The sequence below is a fragment of the Myiozetetes cayanensis genome, unplaced genomic scaffold (genome assembly GCF_022539395.1).
Source record: "Myiozetetes cayanensis isolate MyiCay16 unplaced genomic scaffold, myiCay2020 scf19, whole genome shotgun sequence".
NCBI classification, from domain to species: domain Eukaryota; kingdom Metazoa; phylum Chordata; class Aves; order Passeriformes; family Tyrannidae; genus Myiozetetes; species Myiozetetes cayanensis.
In genome coordinates, this window is record NW_026087400.1 from 7,720,196 (window position 1) to 7,746,533 (window position 26,338).

Consider the following 26,338-nt stretch of genomic DNA (forward strand, 5'->3'; position numbering starts at 1 on the left):
TGTCAACAAAGCAGCCCTGACGAGGTAATCATTTAACAGACTTGATTAATGAATGCTGGAAGCGGAGGTTCTTCGCCCCTGGGTTTGCTGTTTTGAAGCAGTTACAAAATTTAGCAGTTTAACCAAACTTTGATCCAGTTTGGCTTTCAAATCAAAAACGTCACAACTTCTCGGTGTGTGGGAAAGGTCGGGTACAAAGAGTTTCTGGAAGCAGGAACACAAAGGTCACGCACGGAGGCAAAGTGCAGTTGGCACATTTTGCAGGCAGATGCTCACTAGTTGGCTGTGAAGTGGAGGCTCGTCCAAGGAGTGTTTACTCACCTTGGGAACACTGCCTGATCCAGGTATAAAGATCAACAGTGAGCACTGACAGGTCTGAATAACCACTACATACACAAGGCCCAGAGATCTTATTTTTGTCCATGAAATTCTAAAAAAAATCCCAATATAAATCTAAATGTTGGATTTCCTTGAGTGTGAGAGAGGAAGTTTTTGCTTGTGGCTTGCTTTAGGCTCTTGCAAACTAAGCATTATTTTCTATTGCTACAAGCTCAGAAGAGGCAGAGCAGCAACTGCCTCAATAATTAACCTCCTCTTTCAAATATTATGTTTGATTTTACTGGGAGTTCTATGGGGGCGAGGTCATAAAATATTAACCCATCCTTGAATTAGTACTTGAAGAAAAGGCACAAAAGTGCTCAGAAATGGGGCTGCTCAGTGTGTTCTTTGTGTGCAATGCACTGTATGCATGTGTACATGCACGTGAGTCCATATTTGCATCAGCATATGATACCAATAGCCACTACTACTCTTATAATTCTTCGGATTAGTGTGGCCTGAGACACTCTGAGCTCTTACCTCTGTTTCTGCCTGCCTGCCTTTAGCTCTTTAGCTTCCACTATTCCATTTTAGACCACTGTGCCCACAAAGAAAGGCTCATCTTCCTGTTATTTTTTTTGCATTGATGGGTCTTTCACCAAGAAAGCAAAATATTGTCAGCAGTGGTTTGCAGAACAGGAAATCTGGGAACCCCAGTTAGGTTTCAGGGAGTTCTTTAAAGCAACAAAATTGATATGAGTATCCTACATATCAGGGTGTTCACAATGCTGCTCAGGGTTGTGAGTCAATGAGATGTTTTCCAGCAAGGCTCTCGCTGAGGCAGCCAGCAGTGCCTTGCCAGCCCTGAAATGCCAGGCTGGCAGAGCAGCAGGGATCAGGACTGCAGCTCAGCCTCCTGCCCTGCAAGCCTAAAATACTGCTGAGCTGAACCTCCCCCTGCAGGAACGCCCCTCCTGGGACTGTATCCTCTATCTCTCTTGCAAAGCCTTTTATTATGTTTTGTAAATAAGGGAAGAAAACAGTGAGGTAAGAGGGGCTGTCCTTGATGCACTGCAAGGCCAAACATTCCAAAAGGAAAACAAAAATCCGGTGGCATAAGAGGTGCTAAAGACTCTTCCAGATAGGGCTCTGCTGTAAGAACAGGTAAAATCCAAAACCGATTTAATAATAACAGTGCTGGTGTTTGTCTTCAGGAGTCCACATATGTGCTGCTGATGGAGCTGATCAGAAATATTTCAGTCAAATGCTTTCCTTTTAAAACATACCATTAAGTACTTAATTAAAAATAAGATGGAGTATAATCTTCAGTAACACTAAGCAGAGCCCTTTCTCAGTGAAGTACAAAAATACTGAATGCTTTCTGCTGGCCAGGTAAGTCAGTATACATAAAAATAACAACTGAGAGTAAGCCAGCAATGCTCAGTGGTCAGGAAGACAGTGGACCAGAAAATGATCATGTTACAGCACAAGTGAAGTCAGAATAAAAGCTTAAATACAACAGTGCAATACAGCAGGATAAGTCCTAGTGTTTCTTTGGTTCTGAGAGCAGGAAAAAAATCCCCAAACCCAGAGCATTAATTTCTGCCAATTAAATTGCAGTCAGGCAGGTGTTGTGCAAATTTTCTCACACTGCAATCCTAACCTCCCACAATCTTGCTATACAAACTGTGGGCTTCTCTTGAGGAGACACTAAATATGCCAAATTGGTGGCACCGTGTTGCAAACATATGTCCATTAAAAATCACATTAAGGATTCCAAATGTTTTTCATTTGTGATGGCAGCAGGGCTCGAGTGCAGATGTCCACTGGGAATTCTAGACACTTCAGCATCAAATTACTTGTATTTAGGTAACACCTCCCATCAGAGGATCTCAAAGCATATCACAAACACACAGTAAGCCTCAAGCCCCTATATAAAACACACACAGTATTTGGTGCAATGAAGTAACTGGAGCATATGCAAATCAGGGCCAAGATTTTTTTTCAAGAGTCTTCTCATTTAGAGATTCAGCTTTTAGACAGCCAACAGAAGGCATTAAAGGTTTTAACAGAAGATAGTGAATTTTCATAACACACAGTGTCTCCCACAAAAAAACCCCCAAACCTAGAAGTAGCACCTCCAATGGCTCAATTACAGTGGTCTTGAGGTGTTCACCCAGTACCAGTGTGTGTCTGCTGCCTGGCTTCAGGTTCTGGAAGATCTCACTAGTGAAAAACATGGGAGGTGGTCTGGGGCAATGTAAGGCCTTTAAAAAAATTTGTCTAGAATGTAAAGTTTATTTGCCATTTAAATGAGAAATCTTTTTTAGTAGTAACTGCATTATAATGCTCATCTAATAGCTGATACAATTTCTTCAGATTTAACTTTTTTTGGCACTTTTTCTCTGTGCTTCTTGACACTTGAATGTGATGCTCATCAGGTGCCTTCTTGGAAGCTGTCAAATCATTTAAATGCATGTGAATCTGACATTTCAAGATGATAGTGTTCAACAAGTGCCTTGAAAGGAGGGTTTTTAGGATGTTTGCTTTGATGGACACTATTCAGGCTGTTCAAAATAGAGGTTTTGAGCACTTAGATTTATAGACTTACTGGAAGTCAATGCAATAAATGTAAAAGTTCTTAGATGCTCAGAAAAAGCATCATTAGAAAGCTTAATTCATCACTACAAACCAAGGTGCAATAAAGCACTCTCAATGAGCTCTGAAAGTTGTTAATGGCATATAATAATACTCAGAAATTCTACTCCCCTCCCGTTGCTAATTATCCTACATACTATCACCTCCAAAGAGTTTGTCACTTGGGTATTTTGTTATAAAATTGTAGCTTTTTTTAAAGATTCTCTGAGCTGCTCTACTAAGGGCAGAGCATTGCCTCTGGATTGTTATTTCCTGCTGTGAGTGCACTGCAACTGCTGCTGGACTGGGTGCCACAGAGCCCAGATCCAAGGGCAGCCCTTGCAAGCAAACAGCTCACAGAGACCAGGGCAGGGACTGTTCTCTCAGCTTCCAGAAGAAAACCTGAACCGTGTAAATTGCCTGCAGTTGCAAAAGAGTCTGTGACCGAGCCAAGTGTTTATTCCAGGCCCCGCGCAGCCCTGGGCGATATTTCCGCCTCACAGCCCCTTTCCTTACAGGCAGTTCTTCGGCACTGACCCATCTGCAGGAGGTCTGGGGGCTCTGCCACACGTGCTGCACACTCCTCTCCTCGTGTGCCGCGTGAACCGTGAGACTGAGCCTCTGGGAGCAGGGACAACAGGTAGCAGCAAACTGGGAGCACAGCACTTTCCTTCTTACCTCCTCCTTTCCAACCCCAAATGATAGAGTATTTGTCTGGGGCAGGCTGTAAGATATAATAATGTTTGTGGATCACTACATAAGGTGATGTAACTTTTTTGCCTGTGTTCAAAGTTAAGTGCCTTGCTCTGATGGCAGAGGAATGGAACAGCAGAAAAGGATACAGATTTATCCTGATTAGACTGGTGCCTGTCCAGCATTTTCAGCTTGACCACAGACAAGCTAAGATTTCTCAAACAAATGGAAGTAAATGTTAGCAGCCAGGAACATGCACTGGTGCATGTTTAAGGTCTCTGAAGAAAGTCACCAACCTCTGATGCTTAGTTTAGTATCAGCCAAAGTGCTCAATCCTTCCTGAGCTGTATTTAAGGGAAAGTCCTGGTGTGCCACAATACATGACATTGCTGACATTATACCACAGTCACACATGCTTGTTATTCTTCTCCTTTGGCAGATAAATTAGTTATTATTGTTGTTGTTATTATTATTACTTCATTTTTAAGCTCACTTTTACAGGCTCTGAGACATTGTTATAGTCACCAGGGGAGGTGGGGTCTCTCTTCCATTTTTTGCTGTAAGAAATAAGAACTTGAGTCTTGGCTAGAGGGGCACCTTGACACTTCCAAGCACTGCCTGTAAGGAATACTGTCCATTCTTTCATAAAACTCCTATCAGTGTGAATATGTGAGTAATGGGCTCTGTAGCCACTGGCACCTGACCAGTGGCCATCTATGTGTAATCCTGTCAGCTTGGGAGCTCTTCTCATCTACTGCAGAAGGTCTAAGAGTCACACAGAGAATTTGGGCCCACCAAGACTTTGACTGACTGTACAGTAGCCAGAACATAATTATGATTTTTGCACAGTTACTGCAATTTTTTGGCTGGATGAACAGCAGAACTGCAGCTAGGAGAGAAGGGGACAAACCATACTAAACACCGTGGAAAACAGTCAGCATAAGGTTTGTGTTTCCCTTCACCTGTGCAGCATCTGCTCTGCTCAGTCACACAAAGCCCAGATGGCTCCAAGATTCAGTTTGCAAATAAAAACGGTGACCCTTGCTGGAGTGAAATCTGTTTACCACACAGGTGTGTGTTTGCAGCTGTCAAGGGCTCCCTGCTTCCTACCTGGAGAACGGGTAACCAACAAATCCTTGCACACAGGCTCTTCAAGAGCTTCTGTCTTCCTGTGGATAACCAGGGTTCTGCTAACTCTGCCCTTTTACAGAGACTTCACCTCCTCAGGCACAAGGGGCACCTATTATAATCTAAGTTTGTTTAATTTTTCTAGGATAAGACAACCTCTTGCTCCTTCTTCTTGCATGTTGTTCATTATTCTCTGTGATCCTTTGTTTGCTAGCAGCACTCTGTTAGCAGTTGTCATGTCAGGGCTACCCAGCTCTACCTGCGCTTTTTCTCCTTTCTTTAAATGTTTCCATTTACGTTTGTTCTCTCTCAATGTTTTTGTCCCTTGTTACACGTAGCCTGTCCCCCTGGTCACAGTTCTGTATGTCCTTCATGAGCTGACTTCCTTAAAGGATGGCTTTAACCAGTAAGTGTTGGTGCAGAGTCTGAAGGTTTAGGTTCTGTTTCTTCCTCCGCCATGGATTTCCTATTTGATTTTAGACATGTAAATAAGCCTTTATCATCTCCATGGAAGGAGTGATAATGCCAGTTTCTCCCTGTTCTTATGCATTCTGCTAGTTTGGTTGGTAGTTCCCAGTTAGAGGAGTTTAAAAGCTAATTAGACATGATAATTATCTCTTCTTATTTTTATGTCTGTGCCACAGATAGTCCCTGCTGGGTCCTCTCTAGGTTACTGTAATACAAATAGTATGTTCTTATTTGAAATTAAAAACATATACTGTAACCTGTTTTCTCCTTTAATGTGAACACAACAGCAGCAACATGGGCTGAACTGTATTTTCTGTTTCAAGTGAGATTTGTTCCATACCTTTTTCCCCAGGAAAATAGCTTTGATTAATATTTCGAGCATTGTATAGCACTGGAAGCCAAACAGGATAGAAAAGCTGATTGTGCAGAAATGAAAGCCAAATTACATCAGAAGGTCAGAAGGCAAATGTGCCTATGTCAAGCACTACATACCTTTTGGTTCTTGAACCTGGCAGCTGGAGGAAAATCAACATTGCAAAAAAACCAATAATCCCTGTATCAGAGCCTGTGTTTACTGGAAAACTCTTATGTAAGTGTTAACAGGTTAGGTGCAATCCTACACACTGCACACTTATGCATAGCACCATTCTAATAGGAACAAGGCAACACTGGTGGACAACAATGGGATGTTTTTCTGAAAGCACTTTTGCTTGGTCACTGTAATGGTTCCTATGAGACAAGTGCCACAATGATGACTATTGCTACAAACAACACTCAGTAAAGAGATCGAGGGTTCAACTGGACCCTGGAGATCACACTTTTTTCTTATGCTTTCAGGAAGACAGAATTCTGATTGCTGTACCTGTGCCTGTTGACTGACCAGCTGTGACTGTCTCCAAATTTACTGACTCAGAATGATACATAAGCATGTATGTATGTAAAAATTAATAGCAACCAACTTACATTCTTAAAAAAAAATTTTAAAAATCCACCCACTTTTTAACCTTGTAGAGTTCAGGTATTTGCTCTGCAACAGCACTAAGGCCTTGTTATTTTGGGTGAAGCACAAATGGGCTCTGCCCAGGAGATCTTAAACAAAAGAAGGTTATGAATGACAGATCAAGAGACTTTGTTTGTAGAGGCAGCTCTGAACAGAACAATAACCATGATTCACAAAACTGTCACTTAGCTATTCTCCTTTGCTTTCTAGGCACTGCCTCATCCTGCTGTTTAAAAAGACTGCAAGGACTGTAAGGATGACTTGGTTTCTTACTACAGGAGAAGAAACTATGTAAAACTAAGCCTGCTATACCATGTTTCTGTTACCAGTTCCTGATGGACAGGCATTTAAGTGAAGATTTGACATTACAGCAGTGTAGAAGACTAAGATTTAAGGTATCTATACTGATAAATATCAAGGACTAAATCACTCACCATTCAGAAGTGAGACTAATATACACATCTTTAAATATGACCTTAAATTTTCTTGATTTCTTTAGATTTTTGAATTAAGAAGCTTGATTTGAACTCCTTGGAAAGTTCAGCACCCAAGACAATTTGTTATCTGAGCTGGGAAAAAAGTGCATGGGAACCCACTGCTCTTCTGAACCTACCAACTGCCTCCTCACTGCTGATTCTGCAAGGTTTAATGTGTACTTGCTGCATTTCCACGTGGAAGCAGAATTTGAACTCCTTTGGGTTGTACATCTCACTCCTAGATTCATTAGGACAATGATTCAAAAGTCCCCTTCTCTGTGATCCTATTAGCTTCCAACTTTTGGTGTCTGTTCAGCTGTGCACAAAGAGCTGTTCTCTGAACTGTTTTTCTGATTAAAGATTAACAATGCGATAAAAGAAGGAAACATGGGCATCCTTGGAGTTTGTTTCTTACATCAGCTGGGTTAAACCTTTACTATCCTTTCTCACTGTGTATCTTCTCTCTGTGTTTGGCAATCAAATTCTGCACAGCTCTAGCACGTTTCCCCCGTTTAGTCAAAACAACAGGAAAACTTTCTGCCTTTTTAAGCTTTTAACTCTTTGACCCTTGCACAAACAGCAACAGAAACCTTTAATAACTAACTAAGGGGAGTTGTCTTTAAAACTTTCTTTGCTATCTCTTGGATTAAAGAGTATTCTGTAAAAACAGTGGAAATCACTGAGGTGTTCTTAACTGCATAACCACACTAATTTCTTTTGAAATGGAAGAAGTAATGTCCTTCCCAATAAACATCCTTCTTCCAAACAGACCCAGGCACGCAGCTCTGCTGTTTGCCACAAGCAGCAAACGGTGCATTACTGGATGGCATGTTTCTAAATATATCATAGTATTAGATGAAACAGTTAATAGACAAATTACAATTATGGTTAATAATTTTTAGACCACTTCCCTGGCTTGTGTCTGAACAATCAATCATCCCTGGTACTTTCAGCTCCAGTAAGCTTATGTTAAGTACTTCCCTTTTATATATCCCACATCTGTACACTATTATGTCTTGGTTTTTTTGTCATGCTATATAATTATAATAATTTACAGTCTGGAGCGGGATTTCAAGCACATAGACAACACTTGAAAGCATTAAGTCTTTTAACTTAACAGAAGTTGGTTTGGTTCTGCTACAAGAATCACTCCTGTTTAAAGAGATGATTTGTCTTCTCAAAGCCAAGATGAGGATTGGAGGGAGAGCAAAGCCCAGCCTTCCCTGTGCCTGTGGAAAGCAAATATTTAGCTGATTGTTCATGAACAGTCCCAGCACTGTGCCCCAGACAGCTCTGCAGCTCTCCTCACCCTCCTCTTTGCACTGAAAAGTGGTAATTTATAGCCTGCCTAGACACCAGTCAATCAATACCCTCCGTGATGATTTTCATCTGTCTTTGCTTTGCAATGCTTCCATCTTCCCTTTGCTTTGGGGAATAAGGAAAAAAGTAGGACTGTATGTTCTGGTGTTCCTGGGTCTGAGGTCTGAGTAGCTTTTATATGACTGTAGAGATGGGGAGAAGAGAATTGTGTTTTTTGGGGTAAACAAGAAATCCAAGTCTGATCTGAATCCTAAATCATGTCTTCTAGAATAAACTGCAGCTCCCACCTCAGAACCAGAGGTATGGGGGGAAAACCAAAAAACAATCAAATAAACAAACAGAACAAAACAAAAAAATCTAAAATATTTTAATACTATCCTTCTTTTTAAAGTGATCAGACTGTATATTTTCTCCTGAGAATCTTCCAGGCCAGCACTGAAGTACTGAGTTAATTCTGAATCTGCAACTTCCACCTGAGTTGCTTAGAACAGCATCCAAAAGAATCTAACTTTCTTTTTTTAATCTCACTCATTAGCTGAAATGTTGCGTGGTTTTGTGTTTTTTTTAATTAGGGTATTTGGTGGTCTCTGAAGAAATGCTTCATCTCTGTGAAAGTGGGACACTAAAGGAACAAGTTGACAACAGCATCAGAAAATATTTCAACCGTTTAGTGACTACAGCTTCAAGAACTGAACAGTGTTTAAAGGAGCCAGACGAATTAGAAGATGATAAAAGTAAACTCCCTTTCTCTGAAACAGGTGATGGTGTGAAGGAGGTTATCTCCTGCTGTCATTATTAAGAGGGGCAATATCTCACTGCAAAACAGGTGATGAAGGTAGTGATTGTCCCTGGTGTAAGAGCAAAGCAAAGGCGTGTGTGTTTGCAGAGCGGTGTTAAGGCACAGACACCGCTCTGACAGGTGCGGTGCGAACGCGACATAGACTTGGAAACAAAAGTGAGACATTGGAGGAAAGTGAAAATGGAAAACTTTCCAGATGCCAGGTGGAAAATGGTATTAAAGCTGTCAAAATAAGTCACAACAAAGGCTGGGTTTTCTCATAGACTAACAGGAGTCATGTTCTGCAGAAGAATGGAGTTTTCAACCACAAGACACAGTATCATAAATGAAACAATTACGAGCATTGGAGGTTAAACTGGGGCCTATTTGCTTCAGGGTTCTTTTTGCTTTGGTCTCCCTCTTTTTTTTCCTTTTTATTTTTTTCCTTTTCTCTTCCAACTGCACTACAGCAGTCTTGATTTACTCTGCATTTTGTGGACAGGTCAAAAACGTGTAAATAAATCACACTGTCATTTCTTCTCATAGTTATCTATTCTGGGCCTAATTCCAAACCCAGTTAAATTGATGGCAATCCTTCCACTGGCATCAGTGCTCTGCAGTTTAGAACCTGTGATGGAGGTGCAAAGCATCTCAGCAGAGGCTTGTTAAACAGCCTCTGCAGTCATCCAAAGTGATTTTCTAAAACACAGTAAGGAAAGGAAACTTCGAACTACCTTCAAGGTCAAATATGCTTTATGTACATGCTAATGGAGCATTTAAAAAAGCTCCACCTAACAAGCATTAAACATCCTAAATATTATAAAAGGCATTATTCAGATTTAAGACTGGGAATCTGAACAGATAACCCAATATTTTATTCTTTTCCAAAATCAGCCACACTGTTTATACTTGGGTAGAAAACCACAGATCAGAACAAAGTTCGCTGTGTTTCCTTAGTGCAGTCAAGGGTAGAATTTACTCTGCTGATTGAGGATTTCAGTTGTCCATGTATTCATTTTCATGCATTGGTAGATCCTTATCAGCAATTTATCTGCAATTTTGTGGCTGAATTTTGTTTCTTTATGCAACATTACTTTAGCACAAGAAAATGTGCCTACAGTAAATTCCTTATATTCCTCATAAGCTACTCCTAACATACAATAATTCATACTGAATGTTTACCCCCCGAAGTACAATTATTACTTTAAAAATAAAATGGCTCTCTATTCTTTTCATGATAGATTTTTCAGGCAGACTGTTGATGTGTTAGAAAGAACCAGACTCCCAGAGGAGTGAGTAGAAGCTTGATTGCAGCTAGAGATAGACGATGCAGCAGCAGTGGTAACTGGAGACTGTACACACAGCAGACCATAATGGCCATTATGGAGCTGTTAACCTCTAGTGTGTCAAAACCTAATCAGAAACTGGTTGCATTTGCAGCTTGCTGATCCAAGTGATTCCTTTAAATTAAAAAAAAAAAAAAAAAAAAGAAGAAGAACTGAAGGGCTATTCTATGTTTGAGTTATAAATCCTTGAAAATATCAGTTAATAATGGAAATAATGACAAGACCTTTAGTGTAGCTGCACGGATGGTGCTGGTATTAATAATGCAGAAGTGCAAGGCAGGACAGCTCTTGGAAGCTGATGACTGTTGAAGTGCAGAAAACCTCATTAAAATGACCTAAAGGAGGGTGTATTATTATAACAACTTTTTTCCTACAGTGCCCTTCAACTATAATAATTGCACAATATATGTAGCAACTTGAAAAGATTCAGAAATGTGTGAGAAGTAAAGTCTCTGGCCACAGTTACTGGCAGCATAATTATGTGAATATATTATTTACTCTGCATCGTGTTCTTTAGTTTTGAGAGCCCACAGACTCGTGGATGATGAATAATGTGGTGTCTAACTAAAATATCAGCCCTACATTGCTGGAACACATATTCAACCTCAAATAATTGCTTTGGAATTGTGTTGATTACAAGTAGCAGAATAGTTATGACTAACTTGCAGATGTCAAATGTAAAAAATTTGGTATTATTTTTGCATTTAAGATTCTGCAGTGGATAGGAGTAGTTGTTGTCAAGGGTATTTATGGGATTTTCAGTTGCTGTCTCTGAGGATAAGGTCAAATGACCTAAAATCATGCTTTTTCAAGATGTGAAGATTTTAATTTTTCATTCTTACAACTAGTTACAGTGGCCCCACTAATGTACTTTTCACAGCTATATCCTTTGTGGGAATCAGACTCACTGGCTTTTCCAACAGTACTATATAGCCCAGGTACCCACCACACAGAAACAGCAATAATGAGCCTGACAAATTCCATGGAAAAGGGAATGTGTGGTTCCTGGGTAGCCAGTGGTGTTAACTGTGCTCAGAAACACAAAATATAATGGCTTTGGGCATGACCCCACCTCATCTGAGGGTACAGCTTGAAAGGCCAGTGGCGTGTGCTGCTTTTGTGCTATGGATATTTCACAAATGCCAGCTTTACTTCGTTACTTCCACAGGCGAGAAATGGGTTTGGGTTTGGGGCTTTGATTAGTGTTCAGTAATTCAGTTTAACAGGATCTCGACCACACTGGGCTGCAGTCCCTTTGCAATGTACTATAACCTGCAACACACTGAGCTAATACTTAGAGGTGAAGCTCCAAATCTGTCCTTTGCACTGTAACAGAGTATTCATAGTAAGTGGGCTGTATAAAACATTTGATGGTTAGAAATTGCTAGTCTAGAAGGGCCCACAAGATTAAACGTTAAGGCTCTCAAATCGTGCAAGTTTACCTCAAAGACATTTTTTTCACAATGCCTTTGGAGAACTCTTTCGAACTTGCTCTCATTGAATACCCAATCCTGGCCTAAAGTACAGTGAAATGATGCTTATATATCGCTCCACTGGCTCTGCAAGCCCACTTGAGCCAGTTTCGTACAACACTTCAGCTCCCGGGTGGGAGCCGCCACGGTAGCAGCGTCAGGCAGCCCTTCAGCACCACTCAGCTCCAAGGCACCCGGCCTGAAGGGTTTCCGTCAGGGAAACATGGGAAGCACTCCAGTGATTTTGCAAGTGGGGAAACCAGCTGAGCTCAGCCCCGTGGTCTCCAGCCAAGTGGGAGCAGGAGGTTAAGGGCCTGCAATTAAGACCAAGAGATCTTCATTTAAAGCTCGAGGGTGGCAAAATGGCAGCTGCTCCTACAGGCCCTGCTGTGCTCTTGCTATGAGGGGATGGGCTCTTTGCTGAGCACCCCATGCACAGACAGGAAAAGCTCTGCCGGTTCACCCACGTCAGGGTTTTGTGCCTCGTGGTAAATTAGAGGTGAGAACCAGCTCTCCCACACAGGAGGTGCTGCCCGAGGGTGGGCTTCCCCCTGCAGCTGAGGGAGCAGCGCAGGGAGGGCAGGGCCGCCATGCCGAGGCTGCTCAACGGGCCGCTGAGCCCCTTCTCCGTTGTGGAGGTGGAAGATGGAGGGTGGGAGAGGGGACCGCCCGTAGCGGGCCGTGAGGTGTCTTGTGGCGGGGGAGCTCCTCTCCTCCGGCGAGGAGCGGCACAAGCCGAGGTGGGGAGGGCCGGCCCGAGGCTGCGAGAGGCGGGGAGCGGGGCGGGCAGCGTGCGGGGCCCGCGGTGCGAGGCAGGGCTGTGGCTTGTCCCGAACGCCCGTGGTTTGCCCTCGTGTTCAACGTCGCCTTTCGAACAGGTTCGCTCAGCACCGTGCGAGGCCTTAGGGCTGCGGGGGAACCGCGGACGGCAGCGGAGAAGAGCGCGGTGGGGCCGGGCAAGCCGAGCGGAGCGGTGCCCGTGACCCGACTGCGGGCGGGGGCTCCTGTCCCCCAGAGCGGTCCCTGTCTCCTGAGGAGAGTGAAAAACACCGGCCCTGCTCACAGAGTGTGTGAAGGCGGAGTTGGAGGACGAGGAGGCAGCCCGGCAGGCCCCCGCCCATGGCAGCGCTGGCCGGGGCAGTGGTGCCGCCGGGGCAGGAGCAGGGACAGGGACAGGCCGTGGTGAACGGCGTGTCCCAGGGCATGGCTCTGACTCTGCGGGAAGGGATCTGCGTGTTCTATGACCTAGAGCAGGCACAGATCCACGTCCTGCAAGAAGAAGGGCAAGAAAAGAGTTCAGAAAGCAAGGCAACTGAGAAACCCCCAGACGTGCTCCTGATGGAGGTACCAGTGAAGATGGAGATACGTTACCTGTCAGCTCCTACTATCACACCGATTCGGTCCTAAGTATCCAGTCCTTTGAACAGCTTTTTATAATCTCGTCCCATTTTTTAAAAGACAAACTAAAACTTTAGGTGTTCTAGATGACTAACTTGTTGAAATTCAGACAAGTTTTTAATTCAGTGCACCGGTTTGGTACTGTTTGGTTTGATGGCCTCTATCTCTTAAGTAGTATTACACAATTTCCCTTCTCTATAATTCAGTTAGTTCAATACTGCAGTGTCGTTGTTAAAGCTGGGTGTGTAATATGGTTTCATTTGAAATGAATTTTATTAAAAGGACATGCAAACACTGCTGTTTATTCTGTGCTAGATATTGGTTTTATAATAAGGTATTATTTTTTTTCTTTTAAAAGTCATGCACCACTAGATAACTTCTGAGGTAGGTCATATTTAGCTAATGCAAGAAGTATCAAAACCCTGTTAATTGCCTTATGACAAAGAAAGCATTACAATTAGGCTGCAGAAGTCCTGTATTTGATAAAAAACTGGGAGCATACTTCTTGTTTTCTTTTAAAAGGTGAATTTTTAAATTCACTGAAGTGAATTTTTATATCTTTTTGAAAAATGAACATGCAGAGGTTTGTATTCTCAGTGGTGTAATCTTAACACGATGCTCTGAAATGTCACATAAAATTTTGAAGAGGTAGGGCTCAATTTTAGTAATTTTTGACTTCCCAGTTAATCTCTGGTGTGCTAAATGCAAATTTTTTGTTGCAGTTTTGTCCATCACATTTAAGACTGAAAATCAAGATGAATTAGTAGCTTGTGTTTTGTTGACTGCTCAGTTGATTTGCCACTAGTGACTGTCGTTGATTGAGAAAGTTGTAAAACATTTTCTTTTTTAAATTAGATTGACAGAGATAATGATGCCATGGCTTTTGAAAATAACATCCAGCAGCTGAGCCCATCTGAAGAGGGGGAAGGAAAGAAACTTTTTCCTACAGTTGGGGAAACAAAGAGCCAAAGCTGCAAAGCTGGTGAAAATTTGTCAGAGTTATGTAATGAAAGTAAAGAGCAGGAACATGCAACTGCATCAGAACAAACAGTTGTAAAAAATTCCAAGAATCTAAAATTTCAAGCTTGTACACTACGTCAGAAAAAAGGTAAAAAGTTAATAATATTTGTAGTTCATTTTTAGATAGTGTACGTTGGGTAAGATTTTGAAGTGAGGGTGAAATTTTATATTTAATACCGTGGTAATTGTTAACTTTAGATTAGGTTAAGTCTTAAAATTCTGTGGAAATTTGGAAGAAGAAATAATACCTTACAGCCTTAAGCGTTAGAAGATCTCGTTCAGGCTGATGTCAGGAGAGACATTTTGGATGGCATTTAGAAATTAATGGTCTTTTGAACAGTATGTGGTGTTTGAAACCTCCGGGGAGATTTCAAAGTTAATATTGTATAAATGCCTTTGAATAAACCTAGTAATTTATTTAGTCTCTTAATTCACTCATTCAGCTTGAAAATGAGCTTTTTTGAGGGTTTATGGATGAGCTTAGAATTGTTCCACGTTGCTGGCAGAGGAGTAGTGGGCAAGTATCAGACAATACCTGTCAGCAAAGTCTTTCCCAGAACCTAAATAAAAGTGACAGAAAATGGCTGATTTAAGATTTTAGAAATGTGAAAGTATATTGCAGAAGTTAAGGACTGACTTGGAAGGGAACAGATAAACATCTGTTTCCGTAGAAACTCTGTGTGTGTGCTATAAAAGTTGGATGACATCAGTGATGTTGAGTCTGTAAATGTGTGTGTTGTAGTATCTGGATGTTGAGGTGTCTTGGCTGAGGTTGTTTATGGAAATTGTGCAAATTGTTAATGTCCCTTGTTTTAGTTACAGCCCTTATAGGAAGCACATTTGAGCAGCTTTAACAAAGCTAACAATGTTCTTTTGTGTGGGCATGAATCCACAATGAATAAATGACAATAAAGTGGTTTTGTTTGCTGTTGCTGAAGTGAAGTGTTATCTGCACATCTCTGTGTGGTGTAAAGCATTGTATAAAATGCATTTTGGTCTCAGCATGAAAAGCATTACAGAGAGTGCACTTGGGAGCTGAGACAACTGTTCTGGAAAGACTCCTCAAATGTGACGTATTTGCCATTTCACAGTTTCAAATCTTCTTCATAACTGAAAGTGTTGCACATTTAATCTTAACTTGTTACTCTCAAAAGAAATTAATTTCTGTTGTGCCACGAACTTTATTCTGTCACTTCCTTGAGAAATTGATTTTTTTTTTTTTTTCCTCAAGTTCAACTGGTAATTCTAAAGAGGCTTTTACATCATGATTTTTTTATATACACTTTACAGATTCAGGACTACCAGAAAGCTGAAAATAGCTTAAGCTGCCATTTCCAAATCTTTGAATAAACTTCCTTAGTACTAATTACACGGTTGTCATCAAGAAGTGTGTTGCACAGGTTGTAAGTGCTTTGATGAACCATGTCTTAATGATGGTATTGAGAGAAGAAGTCTCATCATGTCTTGGAGGTGAGAGCTAGGGTAGGAGTTAGGTTTTCTGAGATTATATTCTAAACTGTATCACTAACATAAAGCACTATTTTTGGGGCAAATTGCTGAAGTCTTAATGAAGTCCTTTGATGTAGAAGTATGAAGTTTTTTTACCCAAAGTAGAGACTCTGTTGAAATTGGTACTATTTTTTGAAAATGTAAAGTCATTATTTTGTGGCTTGTACAGTCTAAATGTGTCTTTGTTCCAACAGGACAAAAAGAAGGTTTCAGCTGTTGTTTCTGCACATTCACCTCAGCCAGATTGTCAAATCTGAAGCGTCACTTGAAAACCCATTCTGATGAGAAACGTTACTTGTGTCACCTCTGCCCGAAGGCTTTTCGTACAGCAACTCTGCTGCACAACCATGTGAACACACACACAGGTGTCTAACGCTTGAAAATACTTCATTTTACACACTGTCCACAAAATCGAATTAACAGGCAAATGACTTTGCCTTAGAGCTGTGATCATTTTATGCTCAGAAGTTTCTCTGATTTTGTTTGGAGTTCCACACTGAAAAGACATTGCCTGTTGTTAGTAATCTCTGTGTATGTGTTTATTTATTTTATTAAATATCATTCTAAAAATTTTTGGCAAGTGAATAGTGATTTCAGTTGTGCCTGATTCCTATATGCATAGTAGAATTTTCTGTGGTATTTTCATTTTGCTGTATAAACATATGAAGCAAAGTGAATAAATTCTGTTTATAATGAACTTATAGTGTTCATATATATGGAAGAAATTCTCTACTGTGAGAAGGGTGAGGTCCAGAGCACCTGTGGATACCCCATCCCTGGAAACGTTCAAAGTCAGGTTGGATTGAGCAACCTGATCTAGTGGAGGGGGTTTGGAACAAGATGGTCTTCAAAGTCCCTTCCAACCCAAACCATTCTATGATTTATTGTATATAAAAATCAGAATTTCAGGAAAGATTCTATTAAAAAATTGTGCATGTTGATGTTAAATAAAATTCTAATGGTGTGTTCTTTCAGGGACCAAACCCCATAAATGCAGTGAGTGTGATACAGCATTTGTGACCAGGGGTGAGCTGTCACGACACAGGCGGTACAAACACACCTTAGAAAAACCTTTCAAGTGCACAATATGTGAATACTGCAGTGTAGAAGTAAGTACAATCATTTAGCTTTTTAAAACTAGTTTAAAAGCATTTTCTTTTTTACTATGCTAAAACTGCTGCCAGACAACGTGTTTGTGTGAGTTTTGGTCCTCTTCATTTACATTTCATACTGTAGGACAGTACTGGCTGATGTCTAAAATAAAGCTCATGTATTATGTTTATGTACTTGATGATGTTTGGTTTTCTTTCCAGAACTGAAATTTTCTTAATCAGGAAATAAAAAACTGAGAGTCTGCTTAAGGGTTCACTTGGAAAAAAACAGGATTTCAGAAATGCATCTGTGATTGAATCACAGTCAGCTATGATTGAATCACTGTCACAGTTTAGTGGATATACAATATCTGAATTTTTTATGTGCTGTGTCCAGATCTGAAGCTGTAAGCAAGCCTTAACTTTATTCCACACACCTTACCTTATTAATTAGATTTTGGGTAGCTTATGTCTTTAAAAACCCTGACAGTTTATTTTAAATTATTTTATTCTTTCCCTTGTTCCAAGAAGGAACTATTCAGCACTCATTGCTCTTCCAGGACTCTCATTCCTGTGAGCTTTACCTGAATGAGGAAAACTGAAGGAGCTCTCTGGTACTGCCATGCAAATTGTTTGACTTTTGTATAGCAAAGGTTGGCAGTCATGCTTAATTTTATTTGAAGAGTGTTGTACATTTGAATGGATCTGTCAGTGAATTCCTTAAATATGTTTATAAATGGAGGAATTGAACATTTGGTAACTCCTAATTGTGTATCCACAATATTTATGTAGAACAGATCAGAACAGTATAAAAAAGTAGATTGAATTAAACTTAGCAACATTGAGACTTGAATGTGAATAGACTTTGGTTAATGTGTTTGGTCTTTCACTGGTTTTCCTGAGTATTTTCAAAGAATTTTGTGTTTGGTATGTCCAAGTAGTGTGACAGTAGTAGGTATCCTCTTTATAAAATGCCAACTTTTATGTTCTTACTATAAAATTTCTTCTAATGTGGACACTAAACATGGAAATAAGATCATTGGGGGAAAAAGTAAAGTGTTACCTAGAACCTCAACAGACTGATTGTGCAAGAAAAAGGAGGGGGAATATGGACAGGAGAGTGTTCATTTTTGGATTAGTGCAATATTTTAAATTGCAATGGCTGTATTATGTAACATTGCTTATATTTTTAATTGATTATGTCTCTAATGTAGGTGTTACTTTTGCAAATCTCTGATTTTTATGTTAGGCCAGCAAAATGAGACGACACATTCGTTCCCACACAGGAGAGCGTCCCTATCCCTGTGACCTGTGCAGTTATGCCAGCAAAGATGCCTATAAACTGAAAAGGCACATGTTAACTCATACAGGTAGGACTCTGCAATGATCCAGTCTATGGCCTTAGAATGATCTAATTTCAGACTCTAAATTAGTCCTTTTTTAATTTGTGATTTTGAGTAAAAACATGTGAAAAACATGTTCTCTTTAAATGTTCTGGATTTGGCTATTGGAGATCTGGCTGTACAATGCTATTAGTTGCAGTCTTACTGTTCTTACTAAACTTATTTTATATTAGAAAAATATTTCCTTTTCGTGCTATTGTTTTCTGTGGATCAAGTTGTCACTTTTATTTCTCGATTAGTTGATTTTATATGGAGTGTGTCTGATGGGAGGTTTTTTAATGTCTGTTCAAAACATGGACATTTGTGTGGCCCCAGACTGGTAGCAACTAATTTGGTCAAAAGGATTAAATTGCTTAAATATTGAAAGCAGTGTGTTCCAGTCACAGCTCTGTAATGTGCAAGTCTTCTGAGAGGGCAGTTGGTATTTATCCTGTATTTCAGGGTTTAACTTAGCTCAGTTATGATGTGTAATGTGTGTTATGATTAATGTTTTAGTTTGTTTCAGAGTGTGACAGTGTGGTTTGAATCAAATCTTCCAAATATCCCCACCTATCCCCCATTGGTTCATGTCTTGAGACAATTTTTGACTTGTAGATTCTGGAAGCCCAGATTCTGTGTTGTAATCTGTTATCTAAACTTATGGAAACTTATTTGGCCTTTTGTGCATTGTCAACTAATAGTAACTTTGGTTGGTCTGGAGACTGTTGGTGTTAGAACATGTTGAGATCTTGTATCAAATGAGTAGAGTTATGAACACTTGTTGTTTTAATATCTTTTTAATAGGGGAAAAACGCTATGAATGTTGTGTTTGCCGGGCCAGATTCACTCAGAGTGGTACCATGAAAATCCACATGTTACAGAAGCACGGAGAAAATGTCCCAAAACACCAGTGTCCACATTGCAGTACCCTTATTTCCCGAAAAAGTGATTTGGGTGAGTTTGAAGGAAAAAACTGAAAACGAAACATAGAGATAAGTAAAGGTGAAATCTCTCATCTTCACAAAACCTCACCAAATACGTTATATTTGACTTTGTATCATCACAAAATACTGCTATGGAAAATGTATTTATGTTTTACAGGTAAGTTCCTCCTGCAAGGAGATGTGGTGACATCTTGTGGTTGATGTTTTAATTTGTTTAAAGTGCAAAGTAACAAAGATTTAGCTTTTTCTTTTGCTTGGTACCTGTGGCCCGGTGACCTTCTGTCCTTTAATACGAAATATTTGAAGCAGTTGACCTGACCAGTAATAACAAAACCTATATAAAATTTTAAGTTTCCGGAAATATATGAAAAAGCTATATTAAAGAAATACTAAGACATACAAAATGCCTTTAGATTCAATTTATGTTTTCAAATAAAGACGCAATTGAAATATGGTAAATATTTGAAGGTAGGAGAGGAATTATTGTTTACATACATACAATTTCTTTGTTTGTGTATTTTCGCAGTGTTCTCTTTTATATTGTAAATACTACTTTGGGTAACATTTTTCAATGAATTGTGTATAGACTAAAGCAGGGGGATACTGGAATTTTTGAAAGTAGTTTGTTAAACAATTTTCATTGAAATCAACAGGATTTAGGCTTATAACTACTTGATTTCTATGGAAAGTTACAACACCTTGCTGCAGCTTTAGTTATCTTAAACTAATTTGCCTATTTGGCTGTTTTACATCTACTGGAGAGAGCGCTGAAGGTTCTTTCGTGTCTTACTCAGGGATGTAAACAGTCCATCTTTTATTCAAAATTGTGGAAATCAAAAGTTTGCCATTAAAAGGAATTGTTTTGGATGACTGCTCAGGTGTCCACTTGCGAAATCTTCACTCCTACATGGAAGAGGCCATCAAGTGCAGCGCCTGTGAGGCCGTTTTTCACGAACGCTATGCTTTCCTTCAGCACAAGAAGACTCACAGAGGAGGAAAAAGATTCAAATGTGCTCAGTGCAGCTACACATGTAATCAGGTATTTAAATTCCCTGAGAACTCAGTAAATTCCCTGCTTACTCAGCTGGTGGTTTGGCAGGCAAGGTGTGGTTGGCTTCGGGGTTATATTTACCTGAAGAGAATAAAAGCTTTTGTGCCTGCGGTCTGGCTAAAATAGTGTAGTTATATTTATTTCCAGGATAATTTGTTCACAAATAAACAGTGAAAATGAAATCTTTTTCATCAAGAAAAGTATTTGTGGTAAATCTTTTGTACGTGAACTGCTTAGAAGTGTAAAGTAAGAGCAATCACTTTTGGTGATGTCCTGATAAGAACAAAGTACGGGATTTGAGCCTGAAATGTGATTTTTCAGCAGTGACACAGAATGAATTCAGTCTGAACTGAAAGTTTTATTTTAAAGAGTACATTTAGGATATTTAGAATAGCTTTGGCCTTGATATGTTGGAATGTATCATTACTCTGGTCTGGTTATTTTCTCAGCAATCCTTAATAAAGTTAGGAGGAAAACCTCTGACCTTCTCCAAGGGAGAGCAGTATCCCAGTGTGTTCTTCAGCCTCTGCTCACAGTGGAGGATAAATAAGGAGTCTGTGCAACACCCTAACACTTTTCTGGTGCCTGTGAGAGTTGTTTGTACATGTGTCACAGAGCTGGGTAGTAATGTTACAGATATTTTTGTGCTGAATTGCACATAAACAAACCCATACTGGTGAGAAGCCCTTCACTTGCTCGTGCTGCAGCAAGAGCTGTTGATGGAAGCAGCTTCTCACTCTTCCCTTTGGGAAGCACCAGGACTGTAGTGTTAAGCCTGCAGTTTATGAATGCCCTAAATGTGGTAAGGGCAAAGATAGATGAGGGCAGGGTAAGATATCCCTTTTAAGGGATCTCAGTGGAGTTACCTTTAGCAAGTATTGCAGATCATATTGGCACAAGGGACTATTTACAAGAGCATGTAGTGACAGCACAAGGGGGAATGGCTTTAAACTGTCAGAGAGTAGGCTGAGATTGGATATTAGAAAATAAAATCTTTACTGTGAGAGTGGTGAGGCCCTGGCACAGGCTGCCCAGAGAAGCTGTGGCTGCCCCATCCCTGGAAGTGTCCAAGGCCAGGTTGGACGGGGCTTGGAGCAACCTGGGATAGTGGAAGGTGTCCCTGCCTACTTCAAAACCATATGCAGTGAGAACATACTTCTCATTTTGGGTTAACTGTAGACACTTTAAAGTAAGTGTAACCTTTTTTCCATGTACAGATTTTATATGTAAAACTTTATTGCTTATCTGGGGACCAGAAATTGATAAATTTTATTGTATACTCACCAAAGGGCAACGTTCCTTTAAAGCAGAATTTCAATACATATTCTGGAAAATCTCCAGGATTTTTATGAATGTTGTTAACTAAGTCAGTCTCCCCTTAGCATTCCAAAATTTGTCTGTCAGAGCTGTATTTGTTTTTTGTTTGTTAAGTTGCTTACATAGATTAATATTTAATTCATATATGTATTCTTCATTATGCTGACAGAAAAATATGCGTAAGCATGCTGAAAATTGTGGACTGGGGAGGGTAGAGACTGCTGCACCCAGAAAAAGAAGCACGGGGAAAAATAAAATCCATGAGAACCCTAAGCGTGTAAAGTCAGAAGGTAATCAGGGAGTAAGTTAGAATTTAATCATGTAAATTAGAATCAAGACTAAAAGACCAAGACAGTAAGTCTTCCCTGCTGTTTAATTACTGTTTCACAGTGAAGCTAACAGTGGAAGAATACTTCAGAATAGGCTTTTTTGTGTGTCAGAAATTCTTATCATCTGTGTTGAGTCGTTGCTCAGGTGCCCAGTCTGGGCCGTTCCCCTGCTCCAAACAAGTTCCTAAACTCCCTGCTTAGCAATGCTTACAAATATGGTTTTCTTTTCCCTTTTGCAAATTCCCTTTGACTTTATAAATGAGAATGAGACCCATCACTGAGTTAAGCCCTGGTGAGGTTTCTTGAGAGCTCATGATTTGTAATACACTGCTTTAATACAGACCAGATTAAAAACTTTCCATTTTCAGGGCTCAGATTGCCTTATAACCACAAAAGATCTAGCCCATCTTAATAAAGAAATTGTTCACCACCTTTCTGTCATACTTAGACCAGGTAATGATCAAATAATGATAAAATGTTGCTGATTTAAATGGCCTCTCTCACACTGCAAAGATGAGCAGGCCCTTTTATAGAGCCCTTGGTCATGCAGTGTGCAGTCAGAAAATCACCCATAATTACTTAGTGTTGCTCTTTGTGGGTTGCTCTGGAGCACTGAATGTTTATTCTGTCACTTCAGTCTCTGCACTGGTGCAGGGTGAGAGCTGGTTGTGTGTTTCCAAGGTCACCTTCAGGGCCACCAGGGCCAAAAAGTAGCTTTGCCTGACCAGAATATCCCCACATTTCTCCCTGTGTTTCCCAGATGGTATTTGAAAGCCATAATAGTCTTCTTGATAGGATTTCTAAGATGATTTTTATGGAGTAAGAGACAAGAATACAAGTACATCTTTGGCCTAGGTGTCCCAAAACCTTACCTTTTCATATATCAAGTTGTATCTGCACTGATTTGTGGCCAGTGACACTGAGAGAAAATCTGACATAGTGAGAAGAAGAAATGTTGGAGCTTTTCTGAATCTAATGAATATATATCAGCAGCTGAGTTTACATTAGCATTGACACTTCTGTTTTCACTGGTGAGGCTGTAATGGTATGGTTAGAGAGGAGTGTTACAGCTGCAGTGTTTATGTTTTTGCAGTAATTAGATTTTGCTGTTTATTAATGTTTCCCTACATGCAAACAGTTTCTTTTTGGTATCTTGCAAATATCTTCATCTGAAAGCTTGATTTTTTTTCTAGAGCTATGATAATGTGTCTTTAGATGTTTTTCATGCAAATACCCAGTTCATAAATTGACTCACACAAATATTAGAAATTTCTGTGCTGTTTCAGAAGGTTTTTCCCCAAAGGTGACGTTTCAAATATTTGGGTATCACTGTCCACTTCCTGCACAACTTGAAAGGGCCTGTGGGATCCTCTGTGTGGCTTTACAAAAGATAATTTGTGAGACTGGTGCTGTTAGTGATTTGCTGTTACTAATAAAAAAGGAAAAAGATGTGTATGGTAATTAAAGTTCCAGTTAAATAATGCTTTGTTTTCCTCTGATGAGAATACTATACTCAGTAACATGGCTTGTAATGTAATATTTGACATAAGATAGATTCATTCCCCAAATAAAGTGTAAAAGATGTTGGTACATATTGGCAGTATTTTCTCCACTAAATTAAACTGCATACTTGTTAAATTTATTGAAACATTTACTTGTCTTTCTGGTTAATCATCACAATTTTTTTTTTTTTTCCTCAAAGTTACCCTGAAGTCATTCCAAGATGTTTCTACTGTGAAAAATGGACATTGTGCCAGTGAGATTGTTCCTGTTTTAGATGGGATAGAAACAGCAGCTCTGATAGAAGACTAAACAGAAGCGACCTGTGAAATGGATTCTCAACACAGTGGACAAATACCTCACAAACTGACTGGTCTTGCTCGTTCTCAGTGGTTGTAACTGGTCATTTCAAAGTGTGGAACTACCTCCAGTTAGAAAGTTGGAAAAGGTGCTGGTTGAAAGCTGTTGAAGCCTCTCTGTGCTCGTGTTTCTTCTTGCTGCAATTTCTGCTGTGTAGCCTAAGTACCACTGCCAAAGTGTGAAAATTATAGGGAACCTTTGCCTGCTTTATTACATAAATGTGATAACATTTATGAGAATGAGAAAAAAAATAGCTGATTTCAGAGTAATTTGTTAAAAAATGGATAGGTTTGTTTCACCTTGCATTTCATTTTTCTCCAGCCTTACTCACAGAATTGCAGACTGCTTTGAGGCAAAGTTCTGCCTCAGTAGCTTTGTAGCACTGAGAGCTGCATGAACTTCAGATGGTTTGTGCTTTGCTAGGGTGAGCACATGAAAGGCAATGATTTTTTAATGCAAGGAACATTTACTAAACCTCCTTTCTGCAAACACTTTAGTTTCCAATAGAATTCATGAGGCTAAACCACAATTTTGTGAAAAAGCATTTTTGTGAAAAATACATGGACAGGAATTACCCTTTTGGTGACAGAAACCTCGTTCAGTTTTGTAGTGTTTGGCAAACACTGAGAAGTGAGAGTGCTTGAATTCATCAAAATTAGTCACTGGCTTTGTCTTTCCATGACAGTTATTTGAGTTACAAGGTTCATATTTATTGGTTTGTGTCTATTTTCACAATAGTAAAGTTTTAGTAAGCTCATTTGTTCTTACCAGTGACAGGACTGAAGAATGCTTTTGTCCATGATAATTGATTAAATAATATTGTTGACTTTATTCTTGTTGTGCTTTTTCCATTGATGTTATAAAATCTAAGCAGCAGAGGTATTTAAATTACTTGATGAATATTATGAATATATATTGTTTATTTAATAGTTGTTAATAGCTAAGCTGACTCATTCTGTGCCGACTTATAAGAATCAGACTACATGAAGGAATATGAATGCAGTAATAAATGATGTATTTATATCTGAACTTGCAAAATTATTTTTTTCAGTAGTTAGAAGCTGGAAATGCGTCCTTTTGGGAATCAAGAAAGAATGGTTTGACCTCTTCAGGAGTCATTCCTAGTGGTCTCATGCTTTATGACAGCAAACAGGGATTGTTCTTCATGATTAAGGATTTGCATAACTATGCAAATGCAAATATTTTTGTCATTATTCAGGTTGATGTTTTGCAAAGATTTAATTATATTATTTGTACATTTAGACCCGTATGCATGTATTAATATCTTTTAAAGCAACACATATTCTGAGTAGAAACCAGTTTTTGAAATATTTAAAGTTAGTAATTTTGGAGGAGTTGTTAAATACGCAGGAATTATTTGTGTCACGAAACAGGTAAGACTGAAGTATTCTATAGTATTCCCTAACGGCGTTCTCAGTTAATTGAGTTATCTGGGAAGGGAGGGGAAGCTTGCGAGGTGGAATTGCCCCGGGGTTGGGGAAGAGGAGCCGGGGCCGGGGGCGCTCCCGGGGAGGTTTGGGGAGCGGCCGTGCCCGGCGGGGCCCGCAGGGGGCGCTGCGGGGGCACCAGAGGCGGCATCGCGGCCGGGCCGGGCTGTGCTGCCTCAGCTGCCCCGGCATGGCCCGGCTCGCTCCGTGCGCCTCAAGGCGAGGGGAAAAGGGCTCTTTGTAGTAATAAAGTCCTGGTGTCGCCGCAAAGTGTAGTCACCCCCGCCAGGAAAGAGGGGGATGGGATGTACATACACACCTGGCTTCTGCTGGAGCTGTTAGAGAGCATCCAAAGGAGGGAAACGGAGATGGGGAAGGGTCTTGAGGGGAAGCCGTGTGAGGAACGGCTGAGGGCACTTGGTGTCTTCAGCTGGAGGAGGCTGAGGGGAGACCTTACAACTTCCTCGAGAGGGGCAGGCTCTGATCTCTGCTCTGTGGGGACCAGGGACAGGACCCAGGGAATGGCCTGGAGTTGGGTCAGGGCAGGTTTAGGTTGGCTCTCAGGAAAAGAAGTTGGTGGTTGGGCACTGAACGGGCTCCCCAGGGCAGTGGGCACAGCACCAAGGCCGACAGAGCTCAAGGAGCATTTAGATGAAAACTCAGGCACAGGGTGTGACTCTTGCGGAAGATCCTGTGCAGGGCTAAGGGTTGGACTCAGTGATCCTTGTGGGTCCCTTCCAACTTGGCACATTCTGTGAAGCCCGTCTGGGAGGGGATGGGGCTGCCTTGTTGCTCCTGGAATGGGAATTTGTCCCCAGTGGGGCTGGCTCAGCTGGACAGCTGGTCCCTCCACATTCATTGACTTTGATGTCTCTTCAACCCTGCACGTGCCTTTGCTGCGTTTGCCTTCATCTTTCTTTACTTGGCTGAGTTGGCAGGTGTGTGCCACCAGTGCAAGGGAGGTGCAGTTAACGTGCAATTAATATACACTAGGAGCATGCTAATATATTTTCTGTTGCAGATAAAAAAATTTAACATATCAGTAAAATTATTGTTTATTGATAATTTCAGCTGCTTATCTAAGAAATCCTTACTTAAAGAGGTTTTACGGCTTTTAATAAGCAACAGATATGTTAGACAAATTTTAGAAGTCCTTTAAGGTGAGGTGAAGTGTGCACACAGGCCACGAGGAGTGATCTGGCCCTTTGATAAAGGGTGCACTTGTCAAACCCAGTAGGTTTCTTTTATATGTTCTCCAAGTGAAGTGTTGACACAACAGTGTGGGAACGGTGCACAGTCAGCATCACCACAACACTGGGTCTTTTCATGCTGTGATGGAAGATTTTACCATGA

General features: G+C 40.4%; 1 protein-coding gene and 1 long non-coding RNA gene across 6 annotated transcripts; both read left to right on the forward strand.

The window, feature by feature from the left end:
• Positions 1-5,905: 5,905 nt before the first annotated feature.
• On the forward strand, positions 5,906-7,588 carry LOC126639162 (uncharacterized). Its single transcript, XR_007628762.1, has 3 exons — positions 5,906-6,173; positions 6,455-6,639; positions 6,744-7,588. It is a non-coding gene; the product is annotated as an uncharacterized LOC126639162 (long non-coding RNA).
• Positions 7,589-8,640: 1,052 nt separating this feature from the next.
• On the forward strand, positions 8,641-23,766 carry CTCFL (CCCTC-binding factor like). Of its 5 annotated transcripts, none has more exons than XM_050313741.1 (10): positions 8,711-8,798; positions 12,515-12,980; positions 13,890-14,142; positions 15,758-15,928; positions 16,539-16,672; positions 17,904-18,024; positions 18,841-18,990; positions 19,859-20,019; positions 21,518-21,638; positions 23,380-23,766. In XM_050313741.1, exons 2-10 carry the CDS (start codon positions 12,756-12,758, stop codon positions 23,487-23,489), a joined length of 1,446 nt encoding a protein of 481 aa, XP_050169698.1. In that variant the 5' UTR covers positions 8,711-8,798; positions 12,515-12,755; the 3' UTR covers positions 23,490-23,766. The 5 variants fall into 5 exon arrangements, with proteins under 5 accessions (XP_050169700.1, XP_050169698.1, XP_050169701.1 ...); XM_050313742.1 differs by lacking the exon at positions 8,711-8,798 and adding an exon at positions 12,021-12,135; XM_050313743.1 differs by lacking the exon at positions 12,515-12,980 and having other exon boundaries at positions 8,641-8,798.
• The last annotated feature ends 2,572 nt before the right edge of the window (positions 23,767-26,338 follow it).

Coding starts and splice junctions, on each gene's coding strand:
- CTCFL (XM_050313741.1), top strand. CDS start 12,756: ATGGCAGCGCTGGCCGGGGCAGTGGTGCCGCCGGGGCAGGAGCAGGGA. Junction 12,981..13,889: donor CAGACGTGCTCCTGATGGAG/GTACCAGTGAAG, acceptor TTTTTAAATTAG/ATTGACAGAGATAATGATGC. Junction 18,025..18,840: donor GCACATGTTAACTCATACAG/GTAGGACTCTGC, acceptor TCTTTTTAATAG/GGGAAAAACGCTATGAATGT.